Genomic DNA, 24,365 nt, shown 5'->3' on the forward strand with positions numbered 1-24,365 from the left:
ATGGTCTTTGAATCTTATGTACAATTTAAAAAACATTATGCGTGCATTAGTTATTCTTAAATCACATACTTTGTGTTAATTAATGGTCTTTATTATGTATTTTAATTATGATAATAAACATGTTTAAGTTATCAACTTATGGCAAAGTTTTGTTTTTGACGAGTTATAACACAAAATATAGTTTATTAATACCATGAATATAATGAAAAGTGCACAAAATTATAAATATAGAACAGTCCAATTTACGTATCCGACATGAAGGTGCATTGTTGCCTTTACGCTTAGGTGAAATACAATGACACCTTTTTTCGTTCTAATTGTTTATCATTGCTCGTAAAAAAGTACACTTTTTCTTGTTCCTTTATTATTAAGTTTGTTATATTGTAAATAACAACCAATAAATTAAAAACATTTAAAAAACCGTTCACATGTATATAAATAATATTCATCACGAGACATTACCCCCATCAAATTAATAGGTAATTAGGAGAATTAGTGGTAAAGATCTAAAATTAACCTTATGGATTATTGTCGTTTTATCCCAACTCCTTTAATATTCTATGTTACTCCAGAAGTCATTTATAATAAGGTGTTCTCTTTATTCTAAACGCAATGCTTTATAGATTAATGGATGTTAGAACGTTTATGATTTTAGGGAGTAATTAAAGGTGTCAAAAAATGGTTCGACAGCCTCATTTAAAACTGACCCTAACAAAACCTAGTCCAGATTTCAACTTATATCGACACAACAATTTAGCTTGATTCAAATTTGAATTAGATCTAATCTGACCTCACCGGAAACCCGATCTAGGTGTCTGAATTGACACTTATAGGAGTAATATATATTTTGACATTAAGTGTAAAAATAACAAAATATAATTAAGGAAATTATGAAAGGAAGGTGAAGCAAGAGAAAGGCGGAGAGATTTCCGAGTGGGGACTTGTTAAGGATTTGGTTAGCAGAAAACAGCGACCCTGCTCAATAAGAAGGTGACCTTGCAACTATATTGGTTGTTGAAAGCTCTCCTAACGCCAATCCACACATTCCTTTGCTTATCATTATGTTTTTTATTACCATTTTACCCTTCTCCTTCTTCCTTAATCACCTCATTACCACTCATCAAGAGTCTAGAGTTGGCTAAAGGAATTTATATCTAGGCAAAATTTCCTATTGTAAGGCAAAAATAAATAACAATCACAATTTCAAGTTGGATGATCCTTAATTACTTCATAATCCGCAGGGAGATTCTTATATATGCACCGACCCGGAGATGTGCAATAACATGTCAATATGCATAAGATGCATCTAACTTTAGATGCATATAAAAATACACATAATTATCAAGACATCAATAATAATACTGCGTAACTCGTTTTGAATTATAATGTTCATTATGCTTTTCATATTTGCCGACTCGCTTGAGTTGTATTATGTATACTTACTAGATTTTATTTTATCTCATTATTTGTTAGTTGTTTGTCTCTTTATCCTATATAAAGGATCCCCTTTAAATATGTTCCTTTTCACCCACATGTACATCCTATTTTAAGCTTTTAACACTTCTTTCTTTGAGAAAATACATACATTTATCTCTGTAATAGAGACAATCAGACAAAAGGGTAACTTTGGTGGTAAAAGATGGGCCAAAGTCGCTACTTGCTTCACATTTTGTTTCATGATAAACAAAACTTGTCTATCACAAAGATTAATTGGGATATTAATTTATGAGCAAATATTAACCACAAAGAACATTTGAAGCACATGCAGGTACTAACTATTTCCTAACCAAGAAAGTTATTAAACATGCATCTTCTCTTTTTCTTTTACACATGTACAAAATATAAATGTAGTGCATATTATAGATGTTTCACTAAAAAAGTTATCTAAATTTCTATACAAACTAAATTGCAAGCAACATGGCAATTTGTAAATCACTACATATAAAAGGGCAAATTAGACATTTCATAAGTACTCCAGAATCTTGATACCAACTACATGAGTAAAGCACATTTACTTTTTATATTTTAAATTAATTTTAGCACCAACTGCATGAAAAATAAGCATCAATATATCTTCAAAGGAATGCAAGGTAAATTCACTCAAAAGAAGAGGCCGGCATTAGACACATGGAAATATGTCAATGGTCCAACAATCCTTAGCTTATTCTCTATAGTAATCCTTACTCTAATTACACTTACTATTTCCTCTAACCACTACAAATATCCCTCCTAATTATGATTTAAACCTTAGTTTAAGAGCAATTATTATTATAAAAACTATAGGAAGTAGTTTGCAATATACTTAACCTATTGAGATTCCCTTTTTATATTGTGGTTTGTACTCTATGAAAAGTTCCTACAATTTGTTGGAAAAGCTTGGATTGTACAAGATGTTCTTGAAGGCAACACCATCCAAGGCTTTAGTTATTAGAATCAATGTTATCTTCTTTGCTTTCTTTCTTGTTGCATATTGCACCCTTCTTCTTCGGCCCTCTTCCCCATCGGTTTATCAAGATAAAGTCGCGTCTTCATCCCTTGTAAGGTGCTCCTTACGAGAATGTCATCACAAGGTAAGGTGAGCTTACCCTATACAGTCAAATGATCACCCTAGTGGTGTTCAGTGTATCTAAAATTTGGAGTGTCAACATTTTAATAAAATGTAACACAATAAAAAGGTAAGGGTCATTTATAATCAGTATCAATTTTGTACATGTAAATCTAAAAGATACAGTAATAGATGTCAACTAACTTAGTTGGTTAAAGTTTTAGGTGATATTTAAAACATAGCAAATCTCGTCTATATTATTACCTTTAGAGTAATTCGCCCTAGCTAGTGGTGTTCAATGTATCTTAACACTACGATTTGTTGTGACTTATTTTGGTTAAACTTTGATGATTCTAATAGGCAGCGGAAAGTGGAGTCAAAATGAAAGCAGTCTTAGAAGAGCAAGGAGGAAATCAAATGATAAGCCCTAAGAAGACTATAGCAAGAAGAGAAAAACCAAAGTTCTTGCAAGAAATGGGAATAAGAGGAATGAAAATCGGCGCAATAAACATGGAGGATGAAGATCTTAGTGAATGGGAAGTACACGGAGACATAATAGTTAAAGTCCCCTTTGAGAAGGTCTCGGAGCTTTTCGAGTGGAAACACCTTTTCCCTGAATGGATCGACGAGGAAGAAGAGAATGAAGGCTTTCTATGTCCTGAAATCCCAATGCCTACATTCGAGGAGTATGGAAATCTAGACATGTTGGTGGCTAACTTGCCTTGTAACTTCCCGGAGAAAGGGTGGGCAAGGGACATGTTTAGGCTGCAAGTTCATCTGATAGTTGCAAACATGGCGACGAACAAGGGGAGGAGGGATTGGTATGGGAGGACAAAGGTGGTGTTGTTGAGTAAATGTAGACCAATGTTGGATTTGTTCAGGTGTGATGATTTGGTAAGAAGAGAAGGAGATTGGTGGTATTATGAGCCAGAAATGGTGAAGCTTGAGGAAAGAGTTTCTTTGCCTATGGGTTCATGTAATTTGGCTTTGCCTTTGTGGGGACAAGGTATGCTTAATTCTTACTCTATATGCTTGGTAAATCTCACTTAGTTGGCCTTGTATATATAGCTTAACACAATCATTACTTTAGGACTTTATTCTTAACCTTGTAGGAATGAAATCGTTTTGGTTCTAGCTTGACTTGTGTTGATGATATACTATAATCAACTAGTCCATCATACGATGATAATGAAGTCGATATTTGTATGACATGTTTGCATCGAGCCATCGACTAAACTACCAAATACTAAGCGTGTTTTTTTTTTTTCCACATATATATATTTTTTTTCATGACATTGCTGATGTGGTGTTACCATAATTTATACCTGTTAGGCGGTCGTATTATATTGTTACATGTATAAGTTGCATTGTTTAAGTGTATTGTTTCATAATGTATTTAAAAAATGGAGCTATAATTAGAAACATGTTAGATATATTCAATTATGCATCATACAAAGTAGCAAAAACATGGATAAGCCGCGTCAGGTAGGGGTCGAACCTACGACCTTCTGCTTAGGAAACAGACGCTCTATCCACTGAGCTACAGACGCTTCTATATTCATTGAATACTACAAAACAATATATCTAATTGTATTACAATAAGCCACATTATTTCTTTACTTGTCACTTAAAGTAGTAAAGTTGGTAATTGTACTATTTTTCTTAATATAATAAATACATTATCAATTTTTTTAAAAAAATTTTGTGACAAGTGATCCTTTAAAATTTATTACTCCCTCCGTTTTAATTTGTTAGTCCCATATACTATTTTTGGCATTTCAAAAAGATCTACCTATATTGAATGTATTTTACTTTTAACTTAGTTTTTATTTCCTATTTTATACATAATAAATTCTGATTGCTTAGATTAATTGATTGTGAATTCATGAAATGACTCTAAGTAAAGAAATTACTCCCATGATTTATGCAATTATGGTTAATGCTTTCCTTAAAAAATTCAAAAATAATTAAATAAGGCAAAACTATTTGTGAATTGTTCTTTACTTTAATGCTAGATTCCAAATATTCTCCTTTTCTTATTTTATATGATTGATTCCATATGAGACTATCATATTGAAACGAAGGGAGTAATTAATTAAATGTTAATTTTGTGTTTGTTAATTGATGATAGGGGTAAATGAAGTATATGATGCATCAAACATAGAACAAAGCACAAGAAAACCAACCAAACGAGAAGCCTATGTCACGGTACTACACTCATCTGAAAGCTATGTATGTGGTGCAATCACCTTAGCACAAAGCCTCCTTCAAACCGGCACGAAACGAGATCTAGTCATACTTATAGACAAAGCCATCTCCCTCCCTAAACGAGAGGCTCTTGTCGCGGCTGGTTGGAAGATTCGACTCATAAAAAGAATTCGAAACCCTAGAGCCGAGAAGGGCACGTACAATGAGTACAATTACTCCAAGTTTAGGCTTTGGCAACTCACGGACTATGATAAGTTAGTCTTTATCGACTCAGACATAGTTGTGCTACGTAACTTAGACCTTTTATTCTATTTCCCACAAATAACCGCGACAGGCAATGATGGCTCAATATTTAATTCAGGAATCATGGTACTCGAACCTTCTAATTGTACATTTCGTACCCTAATGGGGCTACGTAAGGAAATTACTTCGTACAACGGAGGTGACCAAGGGTTCTTAAACGAAGTCTTCGTGTGGTGGCACCGCCTTCCTAGGCGTGTTAACTTCTTAAAGAACTTTTGGTCGAATTCTTCATTAGAAGCAAGTGTAAAGAACCACTTGTTCGAGGCCGATCCTCCTAAGCTATACTCCATACATTACTTAGGCTTGAAGCCATGGTTATGTTATAGAGATTACGATTGTAATTGGGACGTGGCTGATCAACATATATACGCGAGTGATGTTGCACATAAGAGATGGTGGAAGTTGCATGATTCAATGGATGCTAAGTTACAAAAATTTTGTGCACTTACTAAGTTAAGGAAGAGGGATTTGGAATGGGATAGGAATAAAGCCAACAAGTTAAAAATTAATGGGGATCATTGGAAAATCAATATTACTGATAATAGAAGGTTTGTTAAGCAAGAATTATTGTAAGTAAATGGTTTTGTTTTTGTAGAAATGATATTTTTGTATGGTTTTGGCTTCATTTCTCAAATTCATTTCATACTTTTGTAATTTATTATCTTGTGTAGATGTATGGATTATCTTAATATGAGTTGTACATTATATATTCCACTCTCAAATTAACAAGTTTTGGCGTCCCCCTAAAAAGACCATAATACCGTTCATGACCAATGTTGGTAAAAACAAGATTTATTCAAGAAGAAATTTATAAAAATATTAATATCCTGAACTATAGACATAATAAGGGTAAAAATTCTAGCGCAGTCGTCGACTAAGCTAGACTACGGACGACTATTCGACGATTATGGTGGACTACAATAAGAGATTAAATATCAACCGTTTATTTGTTAATTGACTAATCATAGACGACCAATTCGACACCTCACAAATACAGTCATCAAGTCTAGTCATCTAGTCATTAAGTCTTGTTTGGTTAAACTAATTTGTTCAAACACTTTTTTTTTTCCTTTTGTTTTATAAAATTGAATAATAATATCCTCTAAATAATAAATATTCATCTTCAACCTATATCTTCTAAAACCTTCATGTTCAATCTACAACATTCATTCTTCTGGTTCAAATAATTATATTCTTATATTTAGTTTAATTTCATAAATTATAATCAATTTATTTATTTGTATCATTGTTTAAAAAATCACTTATTATAATATGATTTTGTGTTAAAATTTGATTAGTCATATGATTTCAAGATTAATACGACATTGTTGAATGTTAAGAATTAATTTTCTGATTTTATATTATTCATTTAATGATTTAAGACTTAATTTCTAGATTAATCGTATTACTTTGTATTTAACTTTGATTACTTGTATGAAATTATGAATATTATTCGCCATTGTTGAACGTTCAAGCTATGGCATGATTTTAGGTTGAAGATAAATAAAAATAAAAAATAAAACAAGATATTTTTGTAGAAACATAAATCAAGATATATAACTAAAACTGAAAGATGTGTTTCCATAATTTTAGCTATATATATATAATATATATATATATATATATATATATATATATATATATATATATATATATATATATATATATATATATATATATATATAATATATATATATATATATATATATATATATATATATATATATATATATATATATATATATATATATATATATATATATATATATATATATTTGTATAAACCGGCGTTATTTGTGTAGGATTTTTTTTTTGGGAGTAGGCATGATTTGGGGAGGGAATATATGATAAAATCTTTCCCTATATTTTAATTGTTTCAATTACGTAAATAAATAAAAATAAAATCTTAATATGTGGGAGGAATTTTTTCTATAGATAAAATATCATCCTACAAAGTATGTTAAATAAATTTTATTTAATATTTTATCAACAATAAATAGTTTTCATTAGCAATTCATAGTTTTTATACATTGGTGATGGCGTACAGGTACAAGTATTGACATACCCTTTTTCGCATATATATATATATATATATATATATATATATAATTATGATGTAGTATGGATAGTTATAAGTTTATAACTTTATAAGAATATTCTTTCCTAGTAATAAATTAAAAATAATCTTTCTTGTTAAGATTATAATAATGTATATCGTTTAATGAAAGAATTTATGTAATAGAATTAGGGCATGTTCACATTTACTGAAATGAACTGATTGGAGCTGAACTGAGCTGAAATGAATATTTTATGAGAGAAGAAAATTAGGAGCTGAACTGAACTGATTGGAGCTGAATTAAACTGATTGGAGTTGAACTGAACTAAAGTGAACTGAAATTAAGCTGAAGTGGACAGACTCTTAGACCTCTCAATCGGGTCGATCAGGCCGGGTTACTTCAAAGACAAACCATATTTTAGGAAACTATTAAAATAGATTTATTTGTTTGATTAAAAAAATTAAATCAAACCATATATTTTTTTATGACAAATAATGAAATTGAAAAGAAGCGTTAGTTTTTATTAAGGAAAAAAAGTGTTATTTTTTTTATAAAAAAAAAAAAGCTTTATTTGAGGAGGAAATCTATATATATATATATATATATATATATATATATATATATAAAGTTAAATAACTTATCTTTTCCTAAATTTAATTGATATACTTAAAAAAATATATTTGTTCCTATAGTTGTTTTAATTAATAATATTCTTATTTTTTTATCCAAACATAAAAAGTTTACGAATTTTTTATATTATTTATTTATTGATATACTATGATCAACTTTCTATTTATTATTTATTTTGTCAAGGTTGAATATGGATATATACGGATATTCATTTCAATGTAAATTATCATACTAATATAAAGGTTATGCAATGAAAAGGAAAGGAAAGGAAAGGAAAGGCAACATTACAATTTGTAATATTATAAACTAATGTTATCATGTAAAATAAAAATAATATCCATAAAGAAGGAAAGACAAATCTTGTGGTATATTCAATCTTTATCCTATTAATGCAGTCAAAGTATCCGAGAGTATATACGAGGTAATCTCACAGAGACAATGATTAATCCAAACTTGTTCTACTCTAACAAAAAATTTATTTTAGATAATCATGTTAAATATATGCATAATAACAATAATGTAATTAGGATGTCCCAAACAATCACAATGTAAAATAAAATAAAAAAAAAAACAAAAAAACAAAAAAAGGTATGCATTTAATGCATAATATTTAAATTAGGTTGTTCCAATTAAGTATTAAGTATTATATAGTCTCCATCAAGATATTTAATGTTTATACAATCAAATTAGTCAGTCTCAGTTTAGTATTATAGAGTCCCAATATAGTTCATATGTGATGGTTATTACAATCAAATAACTAAATTAGGTAGTCTCAATAAGTGTTAGGTAATCTCAATCAAGAATATTTGAAATTTACAATAATCAAATTATGCAGTCTCAATTAAGTATTACAAAGTCTTAATTTGAAGATCATTACAATCAAATTAGGTAGACCCAGTTAAGTATTGTAGAATCCCAATAAAAAATATTTAAAAGTTATTACAATCAAATTAGGTAGTCTCAATTAAGTATTTTATAATCCCAATAAATAATATTTGAAAGTTATTACAATCAAATTAATTAGGCAGTTCCAATTAAGGAATTAAGCGAAATTGGATTAAAAAGTGGATATTTTAATTCTTTATTACAAAGGGAATTAAGAAAAATTGGTAAGATATAAACATGAACATATGAAAATGGAAAGTTACCCATAAACAAAAGGAAAAATGGAAATAAATAATCTCACCTTTGCCTGATTTGACAACAACAATCCCACCTTTAGATTATTACGAAACAATCCCACCTTTGGATGTCATCTTCTTTTAATAGACTTTTTTTTTACCTACAACCTATTAAACAGGTTAACATGTTTTTTTTTAATTTTTTTCAAAGCCACATGTGGCTTGATGATTGGACAAAATAATAAAAGTTAACAAAAAAAAAAAAAAAAACCCCACCAGCCCACCCCCACAGCCACCAGCCACCCCCCAGCCACCGAGAAACCCCTACCCATACCCTAGGCCCACCTAAAAACGCCCGGATATCCGCCGAAAAACCACCGACAATCCCACTCAACCTCCCTAAACCCCCAAAAACGCCGACCGGAACCACCAAAAGTCATCCCCGAAAATCACCCAAAACCCAAATTTAACTCCGACACCAGAACCACCACCCTGAAAACACTACCCAGTCGCCGGAAACCTTATGCCCGCCGAATACCGCCAGCCCAGCCCCGATAAACCCCTACAACCGCCGAAAAACCACCGACAATCCCACTCAACCTCCCTAAATACCTCGAAAATCCCATCTCAGCCACGAAAATCCCCATCTCAGCCCCTAAAAACACGTCACCTGGTGGGTGGGTAGGTGTCGGACGGCGCTTTTCGGACGTTAAGGAGGGAGGCCGACCGATCTTTGGTGGTGGCTGGGGTAAGGATATTACGCTGGCTTGTTGGGGGTTGATGGGTGGTGGGTCAGTTTTTTTTCTGTATTTTTTTTTTATTTTTATTATATATTTTTTTAAAAAAATATATAATGAACCAATTAAAATCTAACACGTGGCATATAACCTATAAAAATCGGTCACTAACCAGTCAAGGTCTATTAAAAGAAGATAACATACAAAGGTGGGAATGCCTCGTAATAATCAAAAGGTGGGATTGTTATTGTCAGATCAGGCAAAGGTGAGATTATTTATTTCCATTTTTCCTAAACAAAATTGGTAAGTTAAAAAGGAACATATGAAAATTATCAAAAGTTACTCATAAGCTATCTAAAGTTACCCATAGGCAATCCGACTAATATTCAATAAATATAAATCATTATTGGTCTACTATTTTATTTTGTTCATGTCAAAGTTAATTATATTAAAGATTGTGATTTTTTTTTTTTAACTTTTGGTCATAATTTTTAATAAATATATTTTAAAAAATTCTTTATTCATAAGTAACTTAAAAGTATGTGTATTAGGTAACAAAAATAAGTTATTTACAAATCAAATTAAGGGCATGTTCACATTTACTGAACTGAATAGAGGTGAAATGAATATTTTATGAGAGAAAGAAATTAGGAGTTAACTGAACTGAACTAAACTGAACTGATTGGACTGAACTGAACTGAACTGAACTGAATTGAGCTGATTAGAGCTGAACTGGACTAAATTGAACTGAAATTAAGCTGAAGTGAACAAGCCCTACGTACAACATGTGAATTAATTAAAACTATGGGTCCATTTTATTCGCCGTATTTTCACTTTGTTCAAGTCCAAATAAGTTGAATTAAATTCAGTTCAGAAAAAATAAGTTCTGATAAGGGTTGCTCAAATTCAAATTACAACTAAAATAGGTTTTAATAAGGTCTAATAAGTTCATATATTTATAATTTTTATTTTATTTGTTTACAAAGAACCTATAAAAACTGATGGAAGATATTATATATAACAATCAAATTGGGTAGTCCAAATAGGTACTCGTATTAATGTAGTCTCACTTACGAATATTTGAATGTTATTATTAGTCTTATTACAATCAATTAGGCAGTGTCAATTAAGTATTATAAAGTCTCAATAAGGAAAAGTTGAAGGTTGTTATAGGCAGTCCACAATTATGTATTATAGAGTCTCAATAAGAAAAAGTTGAAGGTTGTTACAATCAATTAGGCAGTCCCAATTATGCATTATAGAGTCTCAATAAAAAAAAGTTAAAGTTTATTACAATCAAATTAGGCAGTCCGAATTAAGTATTAGAGTCCCAATAAGGAAAAGTTGAAGGTTGTTACAATTAAATTAGGTAGTCAAATTAAGTATTATAAAGTCTCAATAAAAAGGTGAAGGTTATTACAATCAAATTAGACAATGTCAATTAAGGGTCTGTTCTAATTGACTGAACTGAGTTGAACTGAACTTATTGGTGATGAACTGAACTGAACTGAATTTAACTGAATATTTTATGAGAGAAGAAAATTAAGATAAGAACTGAAAGTAATTTCAATCAAATTAGGTAGTCCCAATTGAGTATATTATAGAGTCTCAATAAAGAATAGTTGAAGGTTATTACAACTAAATTAGGCATACCCAATTAAGTAATACGTGGTCCCAAAAATCTCAATAAACAATATTTGAAGGTTATTATAATCAGATTAGGCAGTCCAATTAAGTATTATATAGTCTCAAAACCCAGTAAAGAATATTTAGAGGTTATTACTATTAAATTAGGCAGTCCTAATTAAGTATTATATAGTCCCAAATCCTAATAAAGAATACTTGAAGGTTATTACAATCAAATTAGGCAGTTCCAATTAAGTATTATATAGTCCTAAATCCCTATAAAGAATATTTAAAGGTTATTACAATAAAAAAAAAGCATAAATACTACATTTAATTCATAAAATAAATATTTTTTTTAAAAAAAAACTCCTCAATTTCTAACACTTTGTTTGGATTGAGAGAATTGGGGGAAAAGAAAAGAAGAGATCTATCATCTCTTGTTTGGATACCATATAGAAGGGCAGGAAAAAGAAATAATGGAAGGATTCATTTTTCCTCCCTCCTTTAATAAACCAAACCCTTTCAATGTTGAAATTATATGATTGAGGGAAAAATGTAACCTTATTGTTGTAGGGAATATTTCAAGCATTATCCCTAGCTTGAACCCCACTGTGATCATACACTAAAGTACGGTGGCGTCCAAAGGGAAAGAAAATAGAGCAAAAGAGTCGCCAACAAGTTTTATAGGAACTTGTAAACCGTTCACGAGGTGAAGGTTACACCCCTTAACGATCCAAGAGATCGTCAACTCCACAAGGTCTTGAACCAAATAGGGTTCGGGGATGAAGGTACAAATCCAACCTAAAAGAGATTGAACCTGCCCTAATAATAGACCTCTACTTTATTCTGATCGTATTCAGGTGCGCTTTCTGATTAACATGCAATCAATAGGATTAACCCTAAACCTGTTTAATCTATGTTGGTTGAATATTAATGCACAAATAAATCTATTATTGGCGATCACTTGAATTATAATCAAATTAACCCTAAACAAGATTATTAATTATCTTATTAAGCGTGATTACAAGTACCAATTCCCTTTAAACATGTATAAAAGGTGTGAAATAAAAATAAATATAATCAAGCAACATAATAATAATCATAATAATAATCATCATAATAATAATAATTATAATAATAATAAAATAATCATGATTAAAATAATCATGTTAAAGCATAATATTAATAGCAAGATCCTAGGCATGATACTAACAAGATTAATAACAAACCCTAGAATGTCACTAAACAATAAAGATCAAATATATAGCCCTAACATAATACTATCATGAATATAAGGAAGAAAATATGAAGCATCACAGAAATCATAATTATTATATTTGATATTAGAAATTATAGTTGTTACCCTAAACATGATACTAAGAAGATCAAAACGTCCTAATATGACACTAGGAATCATAATAACAACCTAAACATGATTTCTATATCATGATATCAATAAATAAATTAAAAGCACTTACTTGGATGCCTCGTATCTCTTTCTAATAACAAAATACACGCGTTAGTAACTTCAAGGAAAATAATAAAACCAAAGAATTAAATTAAATAATTGAAAGAGAGATTTGGGACAAAACCCTCAGAAATTAAAACCTTTCACGTCTAGGGCGAAGGCAACTTCAAACTTGGCTAGGTGTGTCTAGTGCTAATGTACGTATGAGGAATTTTGTTTGTAAAAGATAGGCTTAGAAAGAGAGAGAGAGAGAGAATTCTTAATGAGAGTTGGTGAGAATTAGAAAGAATAAGAATTGATGATGACAAGAATTGATGGTTGTAGGTGAATGAAAATGGGGTTTTTAGAAGGCTATTTATAGATAAAATCAGCGAAAAAGATAAAACATCAAAACAGAGTTCTGACGCGTAAAACGGAGGTTAGCGCCAGACGCTGACATTAGCGCCAGGCGCTAACGCTAGCGTCAGGCGCCAAGCTTAGCGTCAGGCGCTAATGCTGGCGTTTGGCGCTGACTAAGTTTTTGACGCGTTTTCTTAAAATCAGATAGAAATTGCCGTACAGGAGGATAAAATCGTATTTTCCTCAAAAACGTTCTTTTATTCTGATTAAAACTCTAAAAAGTCAACAAAAGTCAATTTATCAATGCTAATGGAATTAGGAATGAAAAGAACCTTCTAGAAGAATCTAGAAGACTAAAACCATTCCTAATTGCATTAGGAATGATAAATCTATATTAGGCCCTCCTCTAGATCATTGGGCCGCATATGAGGCTCAAACCGGGCCCAGTTTAGTAATTTGGTCATAACTTCCTCAATATTCATTAGAATTGGGCTTATAATATATCGTTGGAAAGCTCTTTTCAAGCCCTATCCAACTACACTACTATTAGACCCATATCATGGACCAACCAAACTGGATTGGCTGTTTTTCTTCAAATAGATTTTCAAAAACAGAGAGAAGAGAAAAGAAATTAAAACTATCCGCAACACTAAACTTTCCACACTTTCACTTCATTCGATTATGATTCGACGTGAAAGGTACTCATCACCGGGTTTGGTTTTGGGGAGTCACAAATGGGTGTCTACAATTGTCTATATCCCCTTCCTTATAAAACTTATCTGAACTCATTAAACCTGATATATTAAAACTTATTTTAGTTTTAATTTGTTTAATCTTTATCATAACTTATTTTTCCTAAACTGAATTTATCTGAACTAAATTGAATATATTTGAACTTATTACAACTAAAATAGGTGAAAATAAGGTGAACAAAACTTACCTAAACTTATTAAAAAATGCGTGCTATTATTTAGAAAGTTTTTAACAATTAGTGGTGGATGCACAACAATTAAGTGGGGTCCTTTACCCCAAACATTAAAAAAAATCTTATAAATTTAAATTTTTTTTTTTTTTTTTTTTTGCTTCTTTTTTTTTATTTATTTTATTTTATTTTATTTTTATTTTTTATCAAATGACCCCATTAAAATTTATGAAATGCATTGTTAACTATTTTTCCTGGATCCACGACTAACTTCAATCATAACTAACTTATATTTTATGACTTAGGGCCTGTTTGCATTTACCTAATTTCAACTCAGTTCAGTTCAGCTCCTAATTTCTTCTTTAATAAAATATTCATTTCAACTCAGTTCAGTTCAATTGATCAGTTCAACTCTTAATTTGTTTCTCTCATAAAATATTCATCTCAGCTTAACTCAATTCAATTCAGTTCAGTTCAGCTCTGTTCAGTAAATATTAACTTGCCCTTAGAGAATGTTTCCATAACAAAAGTTCAATTAAATATAAGTTTGAAACATAACTAAAGTAATATCAATCATAATTATAGTTTAACACAAGTTTGTTGCAATGGGCATACCCAAACATGATACTATATGATTTAAACTTAGAAATTTTTACATGCTATAAATATGTGTATGATGTAAGTTTTTGAACTTACATACATAATCTCATTTGGATGAAAAAAAAACAAAAAATCAAGGGTGTCATTTTCGGTAAAATGATAAAAATGCAATGTATTAAGATCAACCCTCTCTTTCATCATACCCTAACAAGGTAGGGATACCCACCCAAGATCTGGAACCACCCAATTAACAAGATTAAAAATACTTTTTGATGATTTAAAAAGTAGGCAAATAATTAATGAATTCGAAAAATATATGAATACTGTTAAATATGGAAGAGAAAATAAAGAGAGATGAGGGAAGATTGTTACGTTGTATTTCATATTCCATCTAGTACGGGATATATATAATGTACATTACCTAGGGTTCCATCAATGGATAAGACCAAATACCCAACTCTAGAATATTCTAGATTGTACATGGGATAATAGTCATCCATATTTAGATATTATTATAACACTCCCCCTTGGATGACTATATATTGAATAAAACAATAACTAACATTTACTACAAAACCCGTACAAAATAATACACTATAATGCGCATAATATGCTGCCTCGTTAAAAACCTTACCAGGAAAACCCAGTGGGAAAAACCATGGTTAAGGAAAAAAGAGTGCAGCGCGCATTAACTTCTCCTCATGACTACATCACTTGAGATCTTTAAGACGACGCAATCCAATGCCGTAAGCTAACTTTTTGAATGTTACTGTCGGAAGAGCCTTAGTAAATAAGTCTGCTAAATTCTCACTTGAACGAATCTGCAATACATTTATATCTCCATTCTTCTGAAGATCACGAGAGAAGAAAAATTTGGGTAAGATGTGCTTTGTTCTGTCGCCTTTGATGTATCCTTCCTTAAGTTGAGCAATACAAGCAGCGTTATCCTCATATAAAGTTGTTGGTGCCTCTTTCCCAGATGATAAACCACAAACTTCTTTTATATGTTGAACAGCCGACCTTAACCATACACATTCACGACTAGCCTCGTGAATTGCTAAAATCTCAGAATGATTGGAAGAAGTAGTTGCAATGGTTTGTTTCATGGAACGCCAAGAAATGGCAGTACCACCATATGTGAACACATATCCAGTTTGTGACCGACCATTATGAGGATCAGATAAATAACCTGCATCTGCAAAACCAATCAAATTTTCTTTGGACAACTTTGGGAAAAATAAACCCATATCCTTCGTACCTTGAAGGTAACGAAGTAAATGTTTAATCCCATTCCAATGCCTTCGGGTTGGACATGAACTAAACCTTGCTAATAAATTAACTGAAAATGATATATCAGGTCGTGTATGACTTGCAAGGTACATTAGTGCTCCAATTGCACTAAGATACGGTACTTCAGGACCAAGAATTTCTTCATCATTTTCCCGAGGTCGGAATGGATCTTTCTCTACTTCAAGTGATCTTACAACCATAGGGCTGCTCAATGGATGTGCTGTATCCAAAGAAAATCTTTTAAGAACCTTTTCTATGTATGTTGATTGATGCACAAGGATTCCATTCTCTAGGTGCTCTATTTGTAACCCCAAGCAGAATTTTGTCTTTCCTAGATCTTTCACTTCGAACTCTTTCTTTAAATAATTGACAGTCACTGAAATCTCTTCAGGAGTTCCAATGATATTCAAATCATCAACATACACTGCAATTATAACAAATCCTGATCCAAATTTCTTTATAAAAATACATGGGCTGATAGGATCATTCTTATAACCTTCTTTCAACAAATACTCACTTAGACAGTTATACCACATACGCCCCAGAATGTTTCAATCCATAAAGAGATTTGTTCAATTTAATACAGAAATGTTCTCGAGAACTAGATTTTGCTGCTTCCGGCAGCTTGAATCCTTCTGGGAGCTTCATGTAAATGTCATTATCCAGTGGGCCATATAAATAAGCTGTGACTACATCCATCAAACGTAAGTCAAGTCCTTCTCTTATTGCCAGACTAATCAAAAATCTAAAAGTAGTTGCATCCACCACAGGAGAATATGTCTCCTCATAATCAATATCAGGTCTTTGTGAGAATCCTTGTGCAACTAAGCGTGCCTTATATCTTACAACTTCACCGTTTTCATTTCTCTTTAGCACAAATACCCATTTATATCCCACTGGCTTTACACCTTCAGGTGTACGGACTACAGGTTCAAATACTTCTCTTTTTCCAAGAGACTTTAATTCTGCTTCAATTGCTTCTTTCCATTTTGGCCAATCATTTCTTTGTCTACATTCTTCAATGGATTTTGGTTCATGATCCTCATTATTATCCATAACATCTAATGCTACATTGCATGCAAAAACATCATCGACGTCGATTTGATTTCGGTTCCATGTAATTCCAGACATGATATAATTTATTGAAATTTCTTCATTATCAGGTACCTGAATTTCTTCTTGTATCATGTCTAAAGTCTCTTCTGGAGATCCTTTGGAAATTGTTTCTTCAATTTGACCATCATCAATCAATGCTCCTTTTCTTTTCCGAGGATTCTTATCTTTGGAACCTATTGGTCTTCCACGTTTCTGGCGTGGTTTAGACTCATTAGCAATTTTATTTTGTCCTTCCGAGACATCTATTTTAAATGGAGCATTAACAGCTAGAATATGTGACTTGGTCACTCTTTTTGGGTCAGCAAACGAGTCTGGCAATTGATTCGCTAAACTTTGTAAATGAATTATCTTTTGAACTTCAAGTTCACATTGTTTAGTTCGAGGATCAAGATAGGATAATGATAATTCATTCCATTTAATTTCATTTTCCAGCTCTCTCTTTTCTCCCCCTAATGTTAGGAAAAGTGACTCGTTAAAATGACAATCTGCAAAACGAGCCGTAAATAAATCCCCTGTTGTAGGCTCAAGATATTTAATTATTGACGGGGATTCAAACCCAACATATATCCCCAACCTCCTTTGAGGACCCATCTTAGTGCGTTGTGGTGGAGATATTGGAACATAAACCGCACATCCAAAAATTCTTAGATGGGAAATATTTGGTTCCTGACCATAAACCAATTGTAATGGGGAGAACTTGTGATAACTTGTTGGCCTAATGCGAATTAGTGTTGTTGCATGTAATATAGCATGTCCCCAAGCAGAAATTGGGAGATTGGATTTCATAAGCAATGGTCTAGCAACTAACTGAATACGCTTTATTAATGACTCTGCTAGACCGTTTTGTGTATGAACATGTGCTACAGGATGTTCAACATCTATCCCAATGGACATGCAATAATCATTAAAAGCTTGAGATGTAAATTCACCAGCATTGTCAAGCCGAATAGTCTTAATGGGAGTATCTGGAAAATGTGCCCGTAACTTAATCAATTGGGCAAGTAATCTCGCAAACGCCAGGTTACGAGTTGATAACAAAGACACATGTGACCATCTAGTTGATGCATCAATTAAAACCATAAAATATCTAAATGGTCCACATGGGGGATGTATGGGCCCACAAATATCTCCTTGTATACGTTCCAGAAAACTAATTGATTCAAAATTAATTTTAGCTGGTGATGGGCGAATAATCAACTTGCCTTCCGAGCAAGCAGCACATGAAAAATTATTATGAAGAATCTGCTGGCTCTTCAAAGAATGTCCACATGAATTCGTAATTATTTTTCGCATCATTATTGAACCGGGATGGCCTAACCGGTCATGCCAAACAATAAAATCATCAGTAAACTTCTGGTTTACTATAGCATGAGCTTCAATAGCATTGATTTTTGTGTAGTACAAACCACTAGAGAATGTAGGTAGTTTCTCCAAAACATGTTTTGAGCCTTGAGTTATATTTGTGATTTGAAGGAATTCGTTATTTTCTTCATTGATTGTCTCAATATGATAACCATTGTTGTGAATATCCTTAAAACTTAATAAATTTCTTTGAGACAATGGGGAGTATAAAGCATCAATTATTTTAATTTCAGTTCCCCAAGGCAACTTTATAGTGGCTCTTCCGGAGCCCTCAATGATATTTGTACTACCCGATATGGTACTTACATTAGTTCTTTTCATCATCAAATGAGAGAAATTTTTTTTTTTTTTTTAAGTATTGTATGTGTAGTTGCACTGTCAGCAATACATAATTCTTCACCATTCATAGCAAATTGAACTTGAGTAATATCCATGTTCTTTATGAAATAAAATACATGTCAAAATATTAAGCATAAAAATAAAGATGATAAAAACAAATAAATCAATAAAAACACTCAAATAGTTCATAAATTTATAAAGCAAAAATCCTTATTACAACGAAAGAAATAAACTTAAATAAATCACTAGAATAAGCAAACATAAGTCTAATACTTAAAACTGACATAAAACAATATAATTTTAATTATTCCCTTCTGGGGCAGTGAAGAAATCGACAACTTCTAAATGAGTTATACTGTCAAAATCAAAATTATTCCCTTCCGGGGAAGTAAGGAAATCACCAACATCAAATTGATTGGCATTGCCAAAATCAAAATCACCTTCACCATCTTCAAAAACAAGGTTTGCCTCAACTTTCTTTCCTTTCTTCAATGATTCTTGGTAAAGTTCAATAAGATGCTTTGGAGTTCTACAAACCCGAGACCAATGACCTTTTCCTCCACAACGGTAACATATATTGTTATCACTTTTCTCTTTTTCATCCCTACGTTCCCACTTCTGGTGGGAATGTGAGTTTGTGAAATGACCTCCACGACCTCTACCATATACCGTCCACGACCCCGGGCGCGCCATTGGCCACGACCACGACCTCGACCACTACTGCTGGAATGGTCTCTGTTTTTGGTTTCATTCCCGTTATGGGTTGTCACATTCGGTTCAGGGAATGGAGTAGAGCCAGTAGGACGTGATTCATGATTTTTCATTAACAGCTCGTTATTTTGCTCAGCCACAAGAAGACAAGATATTAATCCAGAATATTTTTTAAAACCTTTTTCTCTATATTGTGTCTGCAAGACAATATTATTAGTAGGGGTGTTCAAATCCGGGTACCCGGGTTTTCGGGTACCCGAATACCCGGGTACCCGGGTTTTCGGGTACCCGAATACCCGGGTACCCGGAGTTTCGGGTACTTACTAATCTGTCCCATGTCCCGACCCGAATATCTCGGGTACCCAGGTTGCGGGTACCCGAATTATTCGGGTCGGGACAAAGGGTACCCGGATCTCTTTTAATTTTTTTTTAAATAACTTTTTACTTAATTTTATGTATTTATACCTATTGTGATTTAATTTATTTTACTAAAAAACATGCTGCATTTTTTTTTTTTTTTTGTAAAAATTCCAAATTTCTAGTGACTAACTTTTACAAAAAAGAAAAAAAAAACTCTTTCTCTGTAAAACCTGTTATGCTAGAGTGCTAGATGCATGTATTTCCAGAATTACTAGATGCATGCAAGCTGTTTATAAACCAATTATAATCACAAATAAAAAAGCCAAAAAAATCAACCACAATCAAAATCGAGCATAAATCTCAAACTTTTACACCCTCATGAATGACAAAACCAAAATTAATTAATAACAAACTAATAAAATCAACTCAAATTGATAATTATAATTGTCCAATTGAACCCTAAAAAATTAATTGAAATAATTTTTGGACTGAAGAGGCGCGGATCTATCAAACATGGCCGCCGAAAAGGAGACGAGATGACATCTAAGAACAAACAATTAGCAGAAATCCTACCGTTTTCACTCGCAATTTCAAGCATAATAATTTCTCCTCCTTTGTTTAGAGAAGAGGATTCCTACTCCTCATATATCGTGGAGAAGATTATGCTCACAGCTCGCCGGAGTAGCTTTGTCGTCGTGGAGTTGCGCCGTGAGATAGTCATGGTCTGAGAAGAGGTGTGAGGATGCCGTGAGATAGTGAGGAAAAATGAAAGAGAGAGAAAGTTGAACCAAGAAAGGAAGTGGGGATGGTGGCTGCAAATGCAATCAGTAAACCCTAGTTTAGGAGTTCTATAAAAAAAAAAAGCTTATATGCTTACATTATATTGAATTTCAGACAGTTAAAAAAAAAATGCGGGTTAGGCGGGTACCCGTGTAACTTGATTTTTGGCCCATGACCCGTCCCGTGACCCGAAGATTTTACCGGGTCGGGTACCCGACCCGAATAATTGGGATTTTTTTTTTAAAATACCCGTCGGGTATCTTTCGGGTAGTCGGGTTAGGACAAACGGGTCGGGTTTTTTTTAACACCCCTAATTATTAGCATGGAAAGTGGAGTATGTCTTTTCAAGTATTTCTGCATCACTAATATTTTCTCCACATAATTTCAATTGAGAAGTTATTTTAAACATAGCTAAGTTATATTCATTAACAGATTTAAAATCTTGCAATCTCAAATTCAACCATTCATAACGAGCTCTAGGGAGTATCACTGTTTTTTGGTGGTCATACCTTTCCTTTAGATTACTCCAAAGGATTTGTGGGTCTTTCACAGTTAAATATTTATTTTTGAGCCCTTTATGGAGGTGATGGAGAAGAAAAATCATGGCTTTAGCCTTATCTTGAGGTGTTGCCTTATTAGCCTCTTTTATTGTTTCACCAAGCCCTTTAGCATCTAGGTGTATTTCAGCATCTAATACCCATGATAAATAATTCTTTCCGGTAATATCAAGGGCCACAAATTCGAGCTTGGCAAGGTTCGACATTTTTCACTATACAAAATAATATTAAAAGATAGGTATATATAAATAGTATCCAAAATATGTACTAAACGTTATAATCATGCATAAATAAACCTGATACAAGTCATGCATAAATAAGAATGAAGTAGAAGATGATAATCCTACTCAGTTGACTAGCAATGGTGTTGATAACGTGTTAAATATGGAAGAGAAAATAAAGAGAGATGAGGGAAGATTGTTACGCTGTATTTCATATTCCATCTAGTACGGGATATATATAATGTACATTACCTAGGGTTCCATCAATGGATAAAGACCAAATACCCAACTCTAGAATATTCTAGATTGTACATGGGATAATAGTCATCCATATTTAGATATTATCATAACAAATACACATAAATATATTAATCAGATAAGCTTATATAGTGGATTAGTGAGTGTCAATGCAATTAATCAATGTTTGATAATTTTTTTTATTTTTTATTTATTTATTTATTTATTTTTTAACATTAGCTTATTGTATACAAGGTTTACAATTGAAGTGCTCCAAGTGCATTTGTGATGTATTTGTAATGATTTTTAGATGTATCTGCAATAGTTTTCTTGATATACCTACACATAATTATAGAAACTAAAAGATATATAATACTTCGTAATATTCACATAATATATTATGACAATTTAAACATTATATTGTTATATTTTAACTAACTCTTTTGGAAAAAGGATACAATTAGTAAAAAAAAATATACCATAATTTAAGGAAAACTTTTTTTTTTTTTGAAAAACACCACGGGGAAATTATTATATTAAATCAACGTCCGCCAAAGTTTGAACACTTTCGGGTATAGAGTCCATACAAATGCATTCAGAACTAGCTCCCGTATCCCTTCTAGCAACTAAATGCGCTACGGTATTCCCCGCCCTTCTTACATCAACACAATTAAAATCAACAAACTCAACACTCATTCTATAAATACTCTCATAGAAATGAAAAATCGGAGCTGCACCCTCTTGCTTGTCTCGAACAGAGCGTACCACATTCATTGAATCATCCTCAAGTATCACATTTGTAAAGCCGAACCTGCACGGAAGCTGAGTAGCGTAACAGGCTGCCGCAGCTTCTGCCATTTCAGAAGACCATCTACAAGCCGTCTTTTTGTTGCCACCAATAGAATTTTACCCCATTCATCCCTGACAACCTCCCCTAAGCAAACACCTCCATTGCTAGGCACATATGCATCTATATTCACCTTGACAAAGGGGGATTGTGGTGGAACCCAACTGGCTAGGGAAAATGTGATAGGAGTAATCACACCTCCTCCAACTTTGGCATTATAAACACAATAATCCTCACACATTCTGACGAAACTTGCCGCAATCATCACACCGTTGATCTCATTTGTGTCGCCAAAAATGGCTATGTTTCTGCAGCACCACCCTGCCCACGCAAGGCACAAGAAAACTCGGAGCTGAGCTCTGTCTAATTTGCTCGATATCCAACAGAACAAGTCTTGAAAAGAGGACATTGGAGCGTCATTTAATAGCTCAAGAAACTCACTCTGCTGCCATATGCTCAGAGCGTGCTTACAGTAGAACAAAGTATGGATTATCGACACACTAGCCGCACCATATATCGAACATCTGCTTGAGGGTTGAATGTGACGGAAGTGTAGCATTTCCATCACTCCAAGAGATCCTTTACAGGCCCTCCAAACGAAGTGGCACAACTTTGGAGGACCTTTTAAATCCCAGAACTCACGCCAAAGTTGATATTCGCTATCACCATGAAGCAATTCCCATGAGCGTATCTTGCCTAACCTGCCAAGCCAATAGGCTGATTTTACAGAGAAAAAACCAGATTTTGTAGGCCACCAATACCTCCTATCTTCCACCCATTCAGACGGTAGAGGGATATCAAGGATTTTCAAGCAATCCTCTTCACAAAAGGTGGAAGCCACCTTCTCTGAGTTCCAGCACCTATTGTCAAATTCAATTAATTCACTCACCCTCAAATCAATATCACGGTACAATTGAGGAGCCGGAGTAGAATTCGAACCATCACCACCCAACCAATCCTCTTCCCAGACCTTAATTGAAGAGCCGTTCCCCACTCTCCACTTCAATCCTTCAAGGAGCAAAGATTTTGCCCCCCCCCCCCCCAAATACTTCTCCACGAGTAGCTCGGATCAAAACCTCTTGAAGCTCCACAAAAATCACAATACTTAAAGTACTTGGCTTTGAGGATTTGTTGCAGCATTGTATTATTATTAACACTTAACCTCCATCCTTGCATAGCGAGAAGTGACAGATTGAAGATTTTAAGGTCTCTAAACCCCATTCCTCCCATTGATTTGGGAAGACAAAGATCCTCCCACCTATGCCAATGAATCCTTTTGTTCGAAATATCAGAACCCCACCAAAACCGGGCTAAAATTGAGTGAATTTCATCAATAAGACCGTCCGGAATTCGAAAGATACTCATCATGTAAGTCGGGATTGCTTGCCCCACCGCCTTAATTAATATCTCTTTACCCGGCCGAGATAATAATTTCTCCTTCCATCCTTGAAGTTTCTTCCAAATACGCTCTTTGAGACAAGTAAAAACAGCTTTCTTTGATCTACCAATCAGAGTCGGCAACCCCAAATATTTCTCATGTCTATCCACTTCTCTAACACCAAGAGTTTCGATGATTTCCTTCCTCCTATCCGACTTCACACATTTGCTGAAGGCTACTTCTGTTTTTCTTAGATTGGCTTTTGGACCGGAAGCTCTTTCATAAGTGCTGAGTATATCAGCAATTTTAGAGCATTCGTGCAAATTAGCTCTCGCAAATAAGATGCTATCATCGGCAAAGAAAAGATGAGACACCCTAGGTGCCCCCCTTCAAACACTTACTCCATGAATTAATTTATTTGAGGCTGCTTTCGAGATCAAAGAGGAAAATGCCTCCGCACATATAAGAAATAAGTACGGAGAAATTGGGTCTCCTTGTCTGAGACCGCGAGATGGAGTTAGAGCACCAGAGATTGCCCCATTGTATTTGAAGGAGAACGAAACACTCGATAGATATTGCATAATTCTGTTAATCCAAGCTACACTGAATCC

The 24,365-nt window shown here is 33.0% G+C and overlaps 1 protein-coding gene and 1 non-coding gene across 3 annotated transcripts; one reads left to right on the top strand and one right to left on the bottom strand.

The window, feature by feature from the left end:
• The first annotated feature begins 2,145 nt into the window (after positions 1–2,145).
• Positions 2,146–5,681, top strand: LOC145637907 (UDP-glucuronate:xylan alpha-glucuronosyltransferase 2-like). 2 transcript variants are annotated; one of them, XM_081688910.1, is made up of 3 exons: positions 2,146–2,570; positions 2,906–3,551; positions 4,677–5,681. In XM_081688910.1, the coding sequence occupies exons 1-3, from the start codon at positions 2,346–2,348 to the stop codon at positions 5,627–5,629; spliced, it is 1,824 nt and encodes a 607-aa protein (XP_081545036.1). In that variant the 5' UTR covers positions 2,146–2,345; the 3' UTR covers positions 5,630–5,681. The 2 variants fall into 2 exon arrangements, with proteins under 2 accessions (XP_081545036.1, XP_081545037.1); XM_081688911.1 differs by having other exon boundaries at positions 2,433–2,575.
• TRNAR-CCU (transfer RNA arginine (anticodon CCU)) lies at positions 4,023–4,095 on the bottom strand. The gene has a single exon. It is a non-coding gene; the product is annotated as a tRNA-Arg (tRNA).
• Positions 5,682–24,365: the final 18,684 nt, after the last annotated feature.

This window comes from Chenopodium album, chromosome 7, assembly GCF_948465745.1.
Source record: "Chenopodium album chromosome 7, dcCheAlbu1.1, whole genome shotgun sequence".
Taxonomy (NCBI): Eukaryota; Viridiplantae; Streptophyta; class Magnoliopsida; order Caryophyllales; family Amaranthaceae; genus Chenopodium; species Chenopodium album.

Coding starts and splice junctions, on each gene's coding strand:
- LOC145637907 (XM_081688910.1), top strand. CDS start 2,346: ATGAAAAGTTCCTACAATTTGTTGGAAAAGCTTGGATTGTACAAGATG. Junction 2,571..2,905: donor TACGAGAATGTCATCACAAG/GTAAGGTGAGCT, acceptor TGATTCTAATAG/GCAGCGGAAAGTGGAGTCAA. Junction 3,552..4,676: donor TTTGCCTTTGTGGGGACAAG/GTATGCTTAATT, acceptor AATTGATGATAG/GGGTAAATGAAGTATATGAT.